This window comes from Acinonyx jubatus, chromosome A3 (assembly GCF_027475565.1).
Source record: "Acinonyx jubatus isolate Ajub_Pintada_27869175 chromosome A3, VMU_Ajub_asm_v1.0, whole genome shotgun sequence".
In the NCBI taxonomy this organism is placed as follows: Eukaryota; Metazoa; Chordata; class Mammalia; order Carnivora; family Felidae; genus Acinonyx; species Acinonyx jubatus.
The window spans coordinates 88,487,859-88,506,137 of NC_069388.1; the positions used below are offsets into that span (position 1 = coordinate 88,487,859).

Genomic DNA, 18,279 nt, shown 5'->3' on the forward strand with positions numbered 1-18,279 from the left:
TCTAACTCTAAAGCTAGTACTCTCACTCTACTACCTTGTTTCCTTTTCCTTCAACATGAGTAAGAATGAGGGCTAGATGACTCTTGGGGGGGGGCGTGTTAAGAAACAAAGGCTTTCAGAGATGTACATCCTTTTACTCAAGGGCAAGACACAGAGAACATGAACACAAAGAGAAACACAAGGATTATAGGGTGTGACATATGAATGGTTCAAACACAGTGTTTGAACTTGTGTGGAGGAAGGTCATAGTGGCTTAAGGTCTCTATGAAGTCCTTTGTTATTGAGCATTAGGCTGTATCTTGCCCCGAAGCTAACTAAGAAAGGAGCAACATTCTTAGGAAAAATATGTTTTTCTTTCTTTTTCTCCTTTCCTCCTTCCTCTTCTTCTTTTCCCCTTCCCCCTTCTTGCTCTTCCCCTCCCCCCTTTTTCTTCTCCTTCTCTTCCTTCTGCTCCTCCTCCTCCTCCTTCTCTCTCTCTCTCATTCTCTTTCTCTTTTGTTACTTGCTCCCCACTCTCTGCCCTCAGTCGATTCTGTTTAATTTCACAAGTATTGACTGAATTTTCAGCATCTGCTATTACTGGGTAAGCCCACATGGAATTTATGTATCCAGCAAAGATGATTCCTGCCCATCAAAGTCTCACTGCATAAAGTGGGAGAAGACATATGCAAGACAATGATTTGAGGTGAAATGGAAGCACCCACAGAGTACTACGAGAAAGTAAGAGATGATAATGATAGCTAACATTGGTTGTGTGCTTACAATACACGAGGCCCTAGGTTAAGAGCTTTATAATGATTTCCTCATTTGATCTTCACCATAACACTATTAGCCGGTACTAGTATCATTCCCATTTTACAGCTAGTTTACAAATTAACTCACCCGCCTAGCTAGTTAATAGCAGAACTAGATCCCCACTTTTGCCTGGCGCACCCTTCACTCTCTCTGCCTACCCAAGTCCCATCCTTGCTGCCCCTGAGCAGATCCCACTTGGCTGGGAGCCTTCCCAGACACACTTACTTGGAGACAGTGGACCCCAGTGGAGGTGCACAGACCTCATTGTCAGGCACTCTTCCTCCACCATCCCCACACTTGTCCTCTGGGGTGGAGAAGAATGTTTTGCAAAAATTCTTAGTGGACTCATGTTTTAGGACAGGTTTCCCAGAAGCAGACCCTGAAGTAAGGCTACACAGGCAAGCAATTTATTAAGGAAGCGCTCACAGGGGAAACCAGTGAGCAGAATCAGAGAAGCAGAACAAAAATGGAGAGGAAGAGCAGCAGGGGAGCTCTCAAAGTCCCCCAGAGGGTGGCCTCACCCTGATTCCCAGGCAGCTGGGTGTGAAAGCCTGACACAAGTGGGCTTTCACACTAGCCTATCAGTGATGAGTGAAGATGCACTCTGGGGGGGGGGGGGAGGAGGGGAGGTAAAGTCCCAGGCTTTCCACCTGTGCTGGGAAAGGGCTTCAGTAGTATGAGGGCAGTATTGCAAAGAAAAGCTGCCGGCACTGGCTGTTGGGAGAGAGAGCAAGGGGAGGAGGCCAGAGGGCAGCCATACACACACACACACACACACACACACACACACACACAGGGTCCGAGGAAATGTGGAGCACTGACCATCCCTGCTGCAGAGGGGTGCATCAGAGTCTCTATGTGGGGAAAGACAGGGAAGCTGACTGGTTGTTCCCCACCCAGTCTTGCCCCACTTCAAGAAGTGCTGTCCTAGAAGTCTTCAGTGGAAGTCAAACTATGGGCTGATAGTGAGGGGGACATGGGTGGGTAACATGGCTTGAGGAGAGATGAAATACATCAGGAAATCAACTAAAGATAAATATAGCAATAATGTCCCAGGCACAGAAGGCCAAGCTGAAGGCAGCCATCACTTACCACGTAATGTGTACTGGGTGGTAACTGTGTGCCGGGAGGTAAGTGCTGCTTGTGGATTATCTTTCTTAACCCTCACCCCTGGCTATCTAACCGCTCCCTAAATGCCTCCTAACCGCTCCCTAAATGCCTCCCTTTATGATTAGGTATATCAGTCAGAGTGCATTCAAGGGAGCAGAGCCACCATGCACATTATAGGAAGAAGGGGTTTATTATAGGAATGAGACTTTACCTGAAGGTGGGAATAGCTGAGGAAGTGAAGTTCTGGAAACAACTGTAGGATGATCAGGAAGGAGACACTAGGGCTTTGAGGACAAGCTGGGATCTCTCTGTGAACTCATCTGTCTGTCACAGTATCTGAAAGACATCTCCCCAGATGATGGCTAAGGCTCTGCCTTCTGAATCTTATACCCGGGCCTCTTTTGGCCGACTCTAACTCAAAGCCCTGTCAGGAGAGGATTCTAGAAGCATACTTCCTGGCTTAACCAAACTGACTTAGCATCATCTAGCACATTAGAAAATCTTCGATGTAGATGAGACTATAACTGACCAGACATCCAAGCAGCAAAAGAAAGTCAGGGTCACATTGGCATATGTTTACCTTCTTATTTTTTGTGGCTATGTTGTAGCATTTTTGTAATATGGGTCTGTATCTATTTGTCACAATAGCAGTTACAAACATTTGAAAACAGTAAATCCTTCAGAGCTGTACTCTAAGGACTAGAAAGAGTGCCTGATAACATAGTAGATGCTTGGCAAAAATTGGGTGAAGAAATGGATGCTGAATGACAAGAGTCCGTGTAGTGTAATCAACCCTTGTTCATACATCCCAGCAGATATCTGACAAACTCTAGGAGCGTAAAGCGGCCTCATTCCTGTAGACAAGTAGGATGTAATTCTGTTCACCAAGACACTGCTGCTTTTTGTGTTCTGGCCATCACCTGAGGGGGGATGAAAACACCCTGTTTGCTCCTTCTAGGAGGGACCGATCACTACCTTTTTGGGTGTCTTCCTTGCTCATGATGATCCCTTTAATTGCCTTCCTTCTTTATGCATGGGGTGGGGCAAAATACTCATGTTCATTCCATGAGAACTTCATTTGGGGCACAGCTGGGCCAATTAGATTCTCTCTCTTGGGAATTTGGAATTAGGACCAAGAAAGATATGAATCCATGATATAACATAATAACGAACACTACAAAATAAAAAGGAATAGAGGGGTCATCACTGATATTGGGACAACTGACAGGCAATTTAGGCCATTTTAGTTTTTTACTTATAGTGAACACCAAGGAAATTTGAAAGCTTTTTAAAAGCAAGGAACAGAATGAGAGAAAATATTCATAAAGGAGTTTATATCCAGAATGAACAAAGAACAGTAAGTAAAAGACAGAGAGCCAATAGAAAAGTGGGCACGGGACTTGACTAGGTCCTCCAAAACAGAAGTTACCGATATAGCCAATAAACATAGGAAAGAGTGTTTCACTTCGTAAATCATAAGGAGAATGCAGGTGAAAACTATATACAGCATATTGGACAAAATGAAAAAGCTGACAATACCAACTGTTGTTAAGAATATAGGATGACCAAAAAAAAAAAAAAAAAAGAATATAGGATGACCACAGCGCTCACCCATGATGGTGCGAGTCGATTGGGACAAACACTATAAAAACTATCTACTATTTGGGAATATTTACTAATGCTGAACATACAAATAACCTATCACATAGCAATTCCACTCACAGGTATTACCCAAGAAGACTGCATGCTTAACTTCACCAAAAGACATATTCAAGAATATTCATAGCAACCCTATTCATAATAGCCCAAATCTAGAAACTCATAAATGTCCATCGATAGTAGAATGGAGAAAATGAGAATGAACTACAGCTACATATATAGCATGGATAAATCTCATAGATATTAGGTTTAATAAAAGAAATACTATATGATTCCACTGATCTAAAAAACAGGCAAAACTATTGTCTGCTCTTAGAAGTCAGGCTATGGATTATAGCCTGGGGTGGGTAGTAACTGGCAGGGCAAATGGATTCAGGAGATACTAGCAATGCTCTATTTCTTTATCTGAATCCAAGGAACATTTTCAGTTTGTGAGAAATTCATTAAACTGTACACTTACGATGCATGCGCTTTTCTTTACTACTTATTACACTTTACTATAAAGTCTAAAAAAATTATAACTTTTAGGAACAGGTTAGTTGTCTGTCTGCACCTAAAGTGGCCAACAACATCGTCATTTAACTTTCCCGATATCCCAGATGGCAGTGAGGGCAGGGAAACCTTGGGGGCTCAGAGAGCCTCTCAAACTTGTTTGGATGAATATTTTCCAAGTCTGAGTTTACATAGCTAAAGAAATGTAAGCAATAATTTGACACGGAGGTGCCTGTGAGAGTAGGAGCAGAGGATGGGACTGACTTTAGCTGTTCCCGTATCTATCAGTGCTCCATCCAGGTTATCCTAAATAAATTTATAATCTATATTTAAAAATAATGTGCTTAGTAAATGAACATCACTTCAATCATCTCATATAAACATCAGTATAAGAAAAGGTCCCATGCTTGCTATGCAAGACAGGTGTCCCAGCCACGAACCCTTCCCCAACCCCTCGCAATCTGATCCCCATTTCCTAAAACCTCCTCCCTCTAAGGTGTTGCCTGAAGGCCGTTTTAACTGTTGGACTCCTGGTTTGACTCTTGTGGTTTCAACGATGGAAAGTGGAAATACCCTCTGACAACATTTCATAACTCGTTAGTTCTGAGGTCGTTATGACAACGGGGTGGTGGTGGCAGGACAAAGCCAGTCAAGGCCTCACCGGGTGGCAGCAGCTCAGAACTGTCCCTGACCCTCCACAGAGCACAGGTCTCCACCGACGGCAAGACTCCAGGTTTATACACCAGCCAAGTCTCTCTCTACTCTGGCTCTGCTCATCCTTTTACAAATCCCACTCAGATTCCCCACCGCCCCACGCTGGCCTGCAGCTCACCCTCGCCGTGGTTCACACCCACAGAGCCCAATCTACGGTTTAAACGAGTTCCACTCACATCCTGAGCTTCCACCCACTTTATCCTAATGGGATTTTTGGCTGCTGTGCAAATCGACAGAGTGAACGTTTATTTCATTCAAGAGACAAAATACGAGGTGGGATGTAATGAACTAATTTGTTGATTTATTTAGTCATGTGCCAGCATTGTGCTGCGCGTCACCATGAATGGGAAAAAGTTAACTTGTGTAGATCATCAGATTGCGTCATTTTCCTGCTTAAAATAGTCCAATTTCTACCCAAGTTAGAATAAAAAGCAAACACCTGGAAAAGCCTCATTTAAAATTACAATTACTTTGTCTTTAGTTATGACTTATTTGAAAGTTACACAAAAATACAAAGGTGAGGAGCTTGTTGAGCGTATGTCTCTTTCACAATGTTGCTCTTCCGACAAACAGCGAGACAGCGAGCCTCCCAGACAACTGCAGTTACTAACGCTCCCGCACCCCCGCACTAGAAGTCTTTTCCACCTAGCGTTGCTTTGCTACAAATTTCGCGAGAACACAGGGGTCCCTTCGGCCCCTCCCCGCGCGGCCAGCTGAACTCCACCCACTTCTTGCCCGGCGATCTCCTGACGTCATAGGCGCGCCGGAGCGCTTGCACAGCGGGGCCGGGGGCGGAAGTGCTATCCGCGGAAGTGATGATTGCGCGAGTCGTGGGTGGGATGACCACGGGTCAGCTCCTTCGAAGGCTGTTGCGAACACCTTCCAGTTCCATGGCTCAGAGCCGAATCGGTGGCGTGTCCCCCTCCAGGGGCATGCACGCGAAGCGCGGGCCTCGAAAGCTCTCCATCGAAGGAAATATTGGTAAGGGCCGGAAAGTGGCTGCCAAACCTTTGCCTCCCCCGAGCTGGTGGCCGAAAGGCTGGGAAAGGGAGCTGGGCCAAGACCACCCTGCCCCCGCGATCTGATGTGACGGGGCCTTTCCCTTCCCAAAGAGGCCTCTTTGATTTTTAGGATGTCAGGCCTCAGTACTCTCCCACAGTCACGAAGTCCGTAGATAGCCAGGAGTTCCACCAGCTTGTTCTGATCGCAATGAATGCGACAAGGAGCAGGGTGTAATTTCTTTTGTTCTCCTAAAATAGGGATGTCGGATTTGGGGGGGGGGGGGTGAAGTGCCATTTAAAATAGGATTTCAGATTTTAGTGTGTGTGTGTGTCCTATGCAATATTTGGGACATGCATTAGAAAAAATTATTATCTATCTACAATTAAAATTTACTGGCGCCCTGTATTTTATCTGGTAGCCCTACCCTGAGAGTTCTTAAAGTTCAGTCATTCAGATACCACTTACAGTAATTTTGCCATGTCTCTCTTCTAGTCCCATATAATTTAACATTTTTCTTAGAAGAAACTCACTTTTTAAACTTAAAACATGTTTTAAAAGTAACTGTTACAAGAGTAGAGACCCGGTATGTTAGATAAAAAGGAACCAAAAAAACCAAATGAAAGCATAACACTTCGGTTTTTTTTTTTTTTAATGTTTGTTTATTATTGAGAGAGAGCATGAGCAGGGGAGGGACAGAGAGAGAGGGAGACATAGAATCCGACGCAGGCTCCAGGCTCTGAGCTGTCAGCACAGAGCCTGACGCGGGGCTCGAATGCACAAACTGTGAGATCATGGCCTGAGCCGGAGTCGGGCGCTTAACCGACTGAGCCACTCAGGCGCCCCTGCTTCAGTTTAACGTTAGTAAGTTCTGACTTGATGCTTTTACCTGCTGAGGTGCTGAATAAGTGTTGAAAATTGAAGACAGCCTAGAAGCCAACTGAGAATTTCTCATTTTATTCATTTGACAAATAACCCTTTGAGCAACTTCCATATGCTAACCCTGTTCTTAACCCTGAGGATATAGCACTGAACAGAACAAATAAAAATCTCTGCTCTCACGGAACTCTAGTAGAGGTAAATAATAAACAGTATGAATTAAGTAAACAATATATTAGATAGTAATGAATGTGATGGGAGAAAATTCAGGGGTGAGAGATTGAGGGAGGTTGCAGTTTTAATAGGTTCGTCAAGACAGGCCTCACTGAGAAGGTGACATTGAAGCAACAACCAGAAGAAAGCGATGAAACCATGTGGATAACTGGGAGACTCTTCCAGGCAGAGGGAAGACCAAGTGCAAAGGCCCTAAGGTGGATAGTGTGTTCAGGGAACAAGAAGAAAGCTGTTGTGGCTGGAGTGGAGTAAGCAAGGGGGAGAATGGGAGGAGATGAGGTCCAAAGGTAAGGGGTGGCTGGATTGCATAGGCCTTGTAGTCCGTGTTGGATTTCTACTTGCCACTGGAAAAGATTTGCGCTGTCATGTGACATGATTTGACTTAAATTATAAGAAGGTGACTTTAGCTGATATGTTGAAAGTAGGGGTCAGGTGGTTATTGCAATGGTGAGTTGCAGTGAGTTCGAGCAGGGTGGTGACCGTGGAGGTGGTAAGAAGCAGTTGGATTCCAGTCACATTTTAAGGCAGGGCAAACTGGATTTAGTAGCAGATGTGGATGGAGTATGAGGTAAAGAGAGGTCCGTGATCACTCCAATCATTTTGGCCTGAGCAACTCGAAAAATGGGAGTTCCAAATTTTCATAAATGGGAGAAGAATGAGAAGAACAGACTGAGCACAGAGGATGGTTTCAAGATTTTACCTTTAGTCGTGTTAGGTTTTTGTATGCTTGGTAGATATCTGAGTGGAGGTGTTGAAGAGGCAGTTTGATATATACGTCTGGAGTTCAGAGTCTCCCTGGACTGGAGGTATAAATGTAGATGGTATTTGAAGCCAGGAGACCTTGTTGTGTTGATGGAAAGGACTAAGCCATGGGGCAGTTAGATGGAAGAAGGAATCAGGCAAAAGAAACTGAGAAGGAATGACCACTGAGGTAGGAGAAAAACCAGAAGAGAATGATATCTTGGAAGCAAAGTGAAGAAGGTGGTTGGGGAGTGGGAATGTTCAACTGTGTAATGCTGTTTAGGTAATGGAGCTTTTTGGTGAACTTGAGAAGAACGGTTTTTAGGGGCAGTAGGGGTGAAAGTCTGATTGGCATAGGTTCAAGGAGAATGGGAGGTGACAATGGATTCAGACAACTACAAGTTTTCCTAGAAAGGGGAGACATGGGGTGGTAGCTGAAATGGGAAGAAGGTTTGAGGGGGTTGTTTCCAGTTTTTTCTTTTTGTAAGAGGTATTGGATCATATTTTTAAGCTGGTGGAAATGGTCTAGTAGAGGGGCAAAAAAATTCATGAAGCAGGAGACAGGATATAATTACCGGAGTGATTTTAGTAAGCAAGGAGTGGAATCTCTTGCCGAAGTGGAGAGAGGTTGGCCTAAGCTAGGAGCAGAGTTTATCCCTAGGAACGGTGTGTGTGGCAACATAAATGAGTACTGACTCAAGTAGGTGTGGTGGGAACTTGGGGAAGGTCTTTTGGTTGTTTCCTCAGTGAAACGGGAAGAAGGGTCAGCTAAGCAGAGTGGGTGTGAGGAGAGAGGAAAGACATGAATTAGTCTAGTGAGTGAGCAAGAGAAATGTAGAGAGTTGCTAGGCAGCATTAAGGACCCACTTGGACTTAGTGGTCATGGGTTTAAAGTGAGATCAGTCACTACATCTGTGTGTGTTTCTGCAGCCAAATCAGAAACATCAAAAAGATTGAGAAGGGAGGGTCCTGATGGTGTTCAAGATGTTCTGCCTTTGGGAAACATGCCTCTAAGGGAAGCTCTGTTCTCAGAGCCCACAGAGGTACCAAAGCACTTCACAAAAGAAGTACTTGGACAGGCCATTAGGTGAAGTTTGATTTTCCTGACCAATTTTCCTGACCTTTGCGTCTTAACCTTTGTAGATGGATATGCTTCTGCCTTGGTTTCTCTTGAACCATGACTTACCGAATATGTGCTATGAGGGTAGACTCACATGTGATACAATTCCTGTCCTTTAAGAAGCTCATAGCCAGGTGGGAGGAGCAGACTTCTAAACATCATTCCTGTACCATGTGATGAGTGCCATGCTTGCTTGGGCATGGAAACTCAGAATCTCTGGGGTAGGAATTCCCAAGGGGGAGATGAGAAAGGAATGTTCCAGGTACAGGAGGTAACACTTGCCAAGGCAAAGCCTGAAGAAACATGCAGTTTTAATAACAGGGATGTACCTGTGTGGCAGAACAAGAGGGTGGAAGGGTAGACTTGCCAGATGTTGAACAACCTTGTGGACCATGCTAGTAGAGGGACCATGCGGGGGAGGGTGCTGAAGATTTGAGGCCGGTATGTGTCACAACCAGATTAATTTTAAAACAGAAATTGGCCAGAATGAACAAATAGGAAGGTCCATAAAACAGGCACTTTCTTTATATGTCTTGTTTGCTGCAGTACCCATAGTGTCTTGTATCATTGCTCTGAGTGAATGAGCAGGAACAGAATTTGTAGCTAGACTGGTTTTGTGGCTGTTGTTGTAGTAGTGGGAGTGTGGGAAGATGCCGGCCTGGACAGAGGGAATGGAAGGACGGAGAGGAATGGAGTCATTTGAGAGAGATTCTTAGAAGTGAGATTGACAGGACTAGGTGGCCACTTCTAGTATAGAAGATGACAGTGAGGCTTTTAGTTTGGACACTGACTGGAAACTGAAGATGGGAATAAAGGAAGAGGAAGTCTGGGGAGGTAAGAGTGATATGTTTAGTTATCAGGTCCCTCTGAGGCATACAGAGATAGATTTCTGGGGTAGATTAGGACATGTGCCTGAAATCCAGAGGGATGGGACTGAGCTTTCAGGTATGGAAGTTGTTGATGGTGGGGGTAGCTGTTGAAGCCTTGAAAGTGGATGCACTTGCCCAAGGAAAGTGTGACTAATGACCAGTGGACTGGGGGACCCTAATCTGGCTGTTTCTGGTTTTACCTCCCACAACTCTTCCATCACCCCACACAGCCTGGTGACTGTCCTCAGGCGGAATTAGTCACTGCCTCCTCTGTGTGCTCCCATAACATTTTGTACCCACAAGCTGCAGCACTTGACTTCTGCTGAGACCTTCCCTGGGTTGGCTGCTTAGTGTTTTGCTCATCTTGGCATCACCAGCACTTAACCGCTGCCTGACCCATTGTATTCTTTCAGTGTTGACCACATGTTTGGCTCCTGTGCTTTGACATCCACGTGAAAGGTCGTCACTGGTGCCCACGGAAGGAATATGTCAAACTGCTTTACAATCCTAGTCAGGACTGAGCTTGTTCTCTAATCACAGGTGGCATCCGCAAGTAAATGAGTACCCATCCAGGAAACCTGAATAGAGGAAGGGAAACCCTTGTCCTGACTGAAGTTAGATATGTTTAGAGGGGCTTTTCTAGTAGTCCTGCTGCTCCAAGTCTTGTTGATCTGATCCTGTAAGTGCAGACACCCTGCTCATGTGTCTGGTATGAGCTGTGAAGCCATCTGCCATGTGTGATGGAACGTCAGAAACTTGGTGCCTGAACAATGCCTGAAAATCTAAGAAATACTTAGCCTATCTTCTAAGTGTATTCATGGCTACGGTATATTATTGCCTCCCAAAGCCAGTTATTTTGTAATTACAAACCTCAGTTGAACAAAGGACTACCATATGAAATACTGGCAGTGAGTGATCTCAGACCATTCTCACTTTGGTTTTCAAAGACCCAACCAAAGCAGAAGAAACTTTATCAATTTTACAGTCTAGAGGCTTGTATATAAAGCAGCGGAGAGAGCTTCCCTAATAGCATGTTTCCTGCATTCTAACATCACTAATGCTCATCTTTTGCTTTTATTGCGTGTAAACAACTGGGCAAAGAATCCTAGCGGAAAAGAGACTATTTATTCTAAACGTTGTATATTGGAGCCTTTGTTTCTGTGATTCGCCTCGTTCCATCCATCTCCATTCCTAGGACCTGGCTAGGTACTCAGGATGCAAAGGGAACAAGGCCAGTCTGTGTCTTCAAAAAGCAAGTGGAGAGAGTGATGGGTCAACAAATAATTATAATGTAATACCTTGGTACATCAGAGAAGGCAGTAATTAGCTCTGCCTCCAGGTGACGTGGAGCTGGAGAGAGTTCAGGAGGGTTTCACGGAGAAGGAGGGAGTGAAAGGATGAATCCTGTGGTGGGCAAAGTGGGGGAGGAAGGTGTTCCAGACCAGTGAGGGTCTCATGCTGAACAGAGCGGTTTGGATTGTTGGGATTGTTTGCTGGGAGCTGGGAGCAACTTTTTTTTGGTAAACATAGTTTTCCCTAGGAAAAACATTAAAAGGAATGAGGGCAAAAATGTATTATGTTTCTTTTAAGCCTGCTGAGTGATTTTTGTTACATTCGCCCAGTGTGCTTTTAGGCTCAGAGCCTTTCTGAACCTAGGTACTTTGTTTCATGGGTGGATTATGAACTTTTTGAGGACAGGATCTCAGCCTAATTCATTTTATAGTACCTACTAGTTAGTAGCGATTCCATAAACATCTCATAAACATCTGGTGAGCGAGTGAGTGAGAGATGAATGTGGCATCACATGCAGTTCCTGAAGTAAAGGCTTTCAGTTTTCTTTGGAAGACTTTTGTGTTTAAGATAGGCAGTTTTATATATATTGCCTTTGTTTGCTTTTTGGTAAAAGGTTTCAGAATTGGATTTTTGCCATGTTTTTCATTTTGTTCAGGAGAGGAAAATGCTTGGAGGTGATGGTATGTTTAAGAGGCTCACATGAAATACAGCTGTATTAAATTTAAAATAATACATTATTTTGGACATTACACTCTGACTGCTCGGTTTTAGCAGAATGTAGCAATAGCAGGCATCATAGTTTATAGAAAAATTTGTGGAAGAGAAAAAGGAAAAGATGGACATTAGCAAGGGAACTCTTTGGTGCAGCTTGTGGAATGACAGTCTTGGTGCTAATAAAAATCAACATGTTGAACTAATATACTCTAAAGAAAGTACCTTCCCCCCTTTTTCAAGTCATGGCGCATATAGTAAAGTTCAGTAATAGCCAAGGCCTGAAGGGAAGGTTTGATTCTGCAATCTGATACCTCCCAAATTTCATGATATTAAAGAGTATATTGAAAGATAACAGGGAACCTGGGATCCAACTATCGTGATAATGATATCATAAGAAGCTGGTGCTCTGCACAGAGACTGGACAAAGGGAGGACTTTTTCTTGTTTGCCCAGTGTTGCATAAAGAGGAATGGCTTTTGGTGGACATGAGTGTTCTGCTTGCTAGGAGAAGGCCAATGTAGCAGGAAAGAAGCAGATGTCACCACTCTTATGAAGCCCCTGGAACACATTAAAACATTTGTCTTAAAAAAAAAAAAAAAAGCTAACACAACAACCAAAACCCCAGCAGGAAGAAGAAAAACCTGTTATGATTAGGTATTATATCACTAAAAAAAAGTTATGTTGTGTGTGCTTTTAAAATAAATATATAACTGAATTATCTTTTAAAATTATTCCATATTTGTGGCCTATGCCTGGCACAGCTGAGTTCCATTAGAACACGGTTTTAAGAACTACTGCCCTATGGCAAATGACCCCGGCTCTCTGAGCCCTAGAGCAACATGGATGGCACAGCTCTTAGGACCTGCCACCACCATTTACTGTCATTCTTTGCTGAAGCCAGCTTCTGACTACTCAACTGACTTTCCAGAAGCTTTCGAATGGGCACTGGGGTGCAGGGTAGAGCTGTTGCCCTGGTGTAATTATTCCAGTAATTGGAACTGTAGATTTCCCATTACATCAAATTTGTTGCCATTCTGGGTTTTGTGTGCTTAAATGGCCTGAGTCGATTTCTCAGAGTCCTGACTGCCCTTAGATGAACTAATAGTGTCTGATCTCAGAGGTGAAGTTGACATTTTCTAACCCTGAGGGCCCTTCCTGTCCATCTGCAATAGTTTTTTAGATTGTTTTTAACGTTTAAAGCATTTAATTCTAACAGTCACTTAATCCCAGCCATCTCAATTACCTTAATCTTTTCCTGTTAATTAAAATAGCTTTTCACTGATAGGCAGGAACCATGTTCTAGATTTAATCAACAACCTGCAATCTAAATATTGACCATCTATGCCAAATATTTTAAGCTAGAGACTTTTTAGGGCAGGCAGACATCTGATAATATATAAACTCAACCAATTTGTAATTCCTGTCAGTCTCCTAGGTACTTCATGATAAGCCTGTAGGCTTTTATTCAGTAGTCTGGTATGTGGTTTTAGAACCTATATTAAAAAACAAAACAAAACAAAAAAACTACCTCTGTTGATTTTGAACAGATTGTAATGGACAGCAACCTCAAATATAAGTGTGCATCAGGATCACTTTGGGGCATACTTATAAATGTGGATTCCTGGGTCCCAACCCCAGAGAGTCAGGTCCTGTTAGGAAACCAAAAGTAAGACCTATGAAGCAATCAAAACAATTGAATGCTAAACTTACTTTTTTTTTTTTTTTAATTTTTTTTAATGTTTATTTACTTTTGACAGAGAGAGAGCATGAGCATGGGAGGGGCAGAGAGAGAGGGAGACACAGAGTCTGAAGCAGGCTCCAGGCTCTGAACTGTCAGCACAGAGCCTGACGCGGAGCCCAAACTCCCGAGCTGTGAGATCATGACCTGAGCCAAAGTCGGACGCTCAACCGACTGAGCCACCCAGGCGCCCCTAAACATGCTTTAAGCAGTTAATAAATATTTCTTATTTGATTCAGTTGCCCCATACGGTAGAAATTCCATGTGAACTAGAGACATTCTGAACCCATGGAAGAGGTGGGACCTTGGCCTTGGTAGGGGAAAGGATTTAGACACAGGCCTGGAAGAGCAGGGGAAGGCATTTATTCACTGAAGTGTGGGAAGAGCAGAGGCTGGGCGGATGTGCAAAGGCACGCATGGGCTGGGTGGAGGTGGAACTGAGAGATGAGCGTGACTGTACAGAACGCACAGGTTCGTGATGTTTGTTCTTACCCTGTGTTGTTCAGACAGGAGTTGGAGTGGTGTGTAATCGATGGCACATATTGGATGTGTGGGCTCTTCTGAGACAATCCCTTCACGCCTGATCAGTAACCCTGGGTGGCTGATAGAATTGACTTGAAGGGCACCTCCCTTCCTTTTCTTGGTTCCATTAAATGTTTCACTCAGATCATTATGCTGGTTTGTGGTTCCAGTTCCACTCTGTGTGCCCTAGAGGAGCCCCATCTTCTACCTGCAGAAACAGAATTACAATTGCAGTGACAGATTCTTACCCAGAAGGCCAGACCAAGGGTAAAGGATGATTAGCTGATCTAGCTCAGAGGAGTCAGGGTCTGGAAAAGCTTCGTGCAGGAAGTACATCTGAGCAGAATCTTGAAAATTGAGTAGCGGGTTGACCAGGTGAGGGGAGAAGATGCTCCAGGAAATGGGAGCACGTTTGCAAAATCACATTTGCAGGGAAGAACATGGCATGATTGGAGTTTGGTCAGCAGGAACTCAGGGTGCCTGAAGGAAGCTGAGGCCAGAGAGGTATATGCAGGTGTTATGTCTCGTAGACCATGCTAAAGGGTTGGATTTTGTCACAAAAGCAATAGGGAGCTGGTAGAGGGTTTTAAGCAGTGTTAGTTTGTGTTCAGTGTGGCTGCAGTATGGATGATAGATTGAAGAGGGCAATGCCAGAGTCAGAGAGGCAAGAGATGAGAGCCTGATCTTGAGCTTGGAGGTGGGAATGGAGAGAAAAGGAGGGATGGGGAAATTTTAGAAGGCAAGTGCAAAAGGACTTGGTGGCTACTTGAGGTTTGGCAGAGGAGGGACAAGCCCTGACAGTGAGTAGATGCTGCTGCCATACCCGGGTCCAGGATATGGGAAGAAAGTCATTTTGGTGGGGATGATGATGACTTCATATAGGGAGCAGACTGATTTTGAGGTATTTGTGGGACATCCAAGCGGAGGTGTCTGGAGGGCCCTTAGCGAGTCTGGAGCTCAGGAAGGTATAGGCCAGACATTGGTGTAAATGGAAAAAGATAATTTGTTGTACTAGGTTGGTTTCATCTCCAGAATATTTCTCAAAAGCAACCACAACTTTCCACGTCCTCTGCCAGACCTTGGTTCAGGCTACTATTATATTCTAATTGGTGTGGCTACTTCTGTTAGCGGTCTGTTCTTTTTTTTTTTTTTTTTAATTTTTTTTAACGTTTATTTATATTTGAGACAGAGAGAGACAAAGCATGAACAGGGGAGGGGCAGAGAGAGAGGGAGACACAGAATCAGAAGCAGGCTCCAGGCTCCGAGCCATCAGCCCAGAGCCCGACGCGGGGCTCGAACTCATGGACTGCGAGATCATGACCTGAGTCAAAGTCGGACGCTTCACCGACTGAGACACCCAGACGCCGCCCCGTTAGCGGTCTGTTCTTACACAGCTGGCAGAGTGATCTTTTAAAAACGAGATGGAATCTGGGGCACCTGGGTGGCTCAGTCGGTTGCGCGTCCAACGTCGGCCCAAGTCACGATCTCACGGTCTGTGAGTTTGAGCTCCACGTTGGGCTCTGTGCTGTCAACTGAGAGCCTGGAGCCTGCTTCAGATTCTGTCTCTCTCTCTCTCTCTCTGCCCCTCCCCCGCTCATTCTCCCTCTCCCTCCCTCTCTCTCTGAAAAAAAAAAAGAAAAATAAAGAACGAGATGGAATCTTTTCATTTCTCTGCTTAAAATACGTTGCCACAGATTTCCCATTGCTCTTAGAATAGATTTGAACTTCTTACCATGCTACGAGGTCTTGCCTGATCTGGTCCAGCCTGCCTACCTGCTCCTCCAAACATCTTGAGCCTTTGCTTGACCATGTCTCTTCTAGGCCACAGGCTTCTCTTCTGTCTTGTCGTACACCAGGTCCCCCCACACCCCCCAGCCCTTGCTTATGCGGCTCCCTTTGCCTGAAATACCCTTCCCCCATCCTCGGCCTGACTAACTCCTCACCTTTCAGCTCTTCCCTCAGAGAACATTTTCTTCAGAGGAAGCTTCCCTGGTCTCCTGTGCTGTATTAGAGCCGTCCTGCATTTTTCTTTCCTACCACTCAACACCATTTGTGATTGGTTACTTCCGTGTTTGTTTAGTGTCTGCCGTGCAAGCTCTGTGAGGGCAGAATCCATCCTATGTTTTGTTCATCACTGTACCCCAGTGCCAGATAGTCCTGAGCCCATAGTAAGCACTCCGGAAAATACTGATTAGGTTTGTTGAGCGAATGAGGGTCATAATCTTAATTTTCTTTCTTGAAAAACTTGCAGTTTTTACAGTCACAGAATATGATTCACGCATTACAACTTAAGTAGCTGATTTCATCTACTTCTGGTAGTCTTACATTTTTCAAGGTTATTAAATAGTTTGCCTCTGGGAGGTTGAAGCATTAAAACTGCAAGTCATATCTGAAGGGTATTTATCTTCCCTAATGCCTCTATTCCTTATGGCGACTCTGGTTAGCAGGGCCTGACCTATCCATCGGCCGTCGGACAGTCGTATGGCACTGAGTTTTGAAATTGGGAAACCTGGTGCTTGTTGCCTTAAGTTGGGTCTTTGTGGCAGAGTTTAGTAGCAGCTTCTCCTTCAGCCCTCATTTGGGAAGTGTCCCAATACGTGCTGTTTGCGTTGCAGCTGTGGGAAAGTCCACCTTTGTGAAGTTACTCACGGAAACTTACCCAGAGTGGCACATAGCTACAGAACCTGTAGCAACATGGCAGAATGTCCAGGCTGCTGGCACCCAAAAAGTAAGTTTTGAGTTGTGGTGGGTAGTTGGCAGGCATGGGTGAATAAACTCATTGTAATAATCTAATTTGCTCTGAGTTGGTGAAATAGCCCAGTTTGAGTCTCTGTTTTAAAATACTTTCATTCCAGAAAGCAGACCGCATGTGCCAGAGAGGATATGACTTGTTTGAATATGTTTAGTTTTGATTTTTGTGGTTTTTACATGTCTACATAAGTGACTGCCTCTGTTCTTTGTGGTTTCCCAAAGCATGTCCAGCCATCCTGGCTTTGTCATTCCTACCCTTAAGTGTATTACTGAAGCTGGCCATCAGGATTATTAATAGTTAATTATAGTGATCTTAACTTATTTCTGAAGTCTGAGAAATTGGAAGGGACTTAGCGAACATCTTGTCACACTCTGAGTCGATGCAGAAGTAATAGCTGACGTTTATAAGGCACACTCTGCCACTTACTATGCCAAGTGCGGTGCATTTCACTTATGCCTCGTGGCCTAGGGCCCAGTGTCACGTCTGCTGCTTTGGGAGACGCCGTAGGTTTGGTTTCAACACCAGCCACATCAGTGTGAGTAGGGAAGGACCAAGTTAGACGTGAACCTCAGAGGTAGCCGAGGGAATGGCACCACCTTGCCTCAGTCTCCACACACTCCTCCCACAGTCACCGGGAACATTCGCCGAGCAGCTTGTTCTGGGTTTTAACAACTCTAATTGTTAGAAAGTTCTTGTATGAGCCACTTTGCATCCCTGTGACTCTGACTCATTGATTCAAGTTCTGCCTCTTAAGTGTTTTGACTTTCCCACATGACAACGCTTCATATAGTTGAAGGTAATGATTTGTTTGCTCTTTCTCTTCCGTGAGTCTTTCAAGCCAAACACCATTTTCCTCCAGACTCTTCCTCATTCCGAAGTAACTTTGTCTAGGCGATAAGCTCCACTTTGTTAGTTTTCTGGTTAGAATTTACTAAAAGTAGTACTCTAAATGGTAAAATATATCATAGAACTTGTTTCAGGTGCCATTTTTCTGTTATTCGAACTCAGAATTGTATTACCTCTTTAGGCAGGCACTTCATGCTTATTGTGGATATATGTTTTTTAAATTGCCTCTTCCTGTGTGTGGGGGGGGGAGAGTATTTATGAAATTAGCTTTCCATTTAGAAAATAAATTACCTATCTTTTTCTGAGTATGCCGCAGGTCACCTGTTACAGGGATTTAAAAAATACGTCCACAAATCGGTGGATGAGCTTTCCTTTGAGAGGTAGACCCAAATTTTCTCCTTGAGTGTGGGCTGGACTTAGGGACTTGCTTCTGATGAATAGAATATAGCAGGAATACAGTGGGACTTTCTAAGGTAGACCATAAAAGACATTGTATTTTCTACTTTGTTCTGTCTTGATCACTTTTGGCTCTGGGGATGCTGGCTGCCATGTCATGAAGCAGCCTTGTCTGTGAAGAGGCCCATGAAGCAAGGGATGATTAAGTCCTCCTGCCAACAGAGTGTGAGTGAGTCTTCTTAGAAGTGGATTGATCCTTCAGCCCCAGTGAAGTCTTCAGATGACTGGCCTCCACCAACATCCTGACGGAAACTTTTCGAGAAACTCCAAGGCAGAACCAGGCAGCTAAGCTGTGCCCCAATTCCTTGCCCGTAGAAACCGAGATAATGAACATTCTTTTTGTTTAA

General features: G+C 44.4%; 1 protein-coding gene across 6 annotated transcripts in view; it reads left to right on the forward strand.

Moving 5' to 3' along the window:
- The first annotated feature begins 5,318 nt into the window (after positions 1-5,318).
- DGUOK (deoxyguanosine kinase) overlaps positions 5,319-18,279 on the forward strand; it is a 29,133-nt gene continuing 16,172 nt past the window's right edge. The window contains exons 1-2 of one of the 6 annotated variants that reach the window (XM_027072177.2): positions 5,319-5,751; positions 16,494-16,606. In XM_027072177.2, coding sequence (XP_026927978.1) covers positions 5,586-5,751; positions 16,494-16,606 — 279 coding nt within the window. In that variant the 5' untranslated portion in view covers positions 5,319-5,585. Of the gene's footprint in view, positions 5,752-6,666; positions 6,847-16,493; positions 16,607-18,279 lie in introns of those variants that run through there. The other 5 variants (XM_027072178.2, XM_015064040.3, XM_053200776.1 and 2 more) reach the window with 5 other exon arrangements.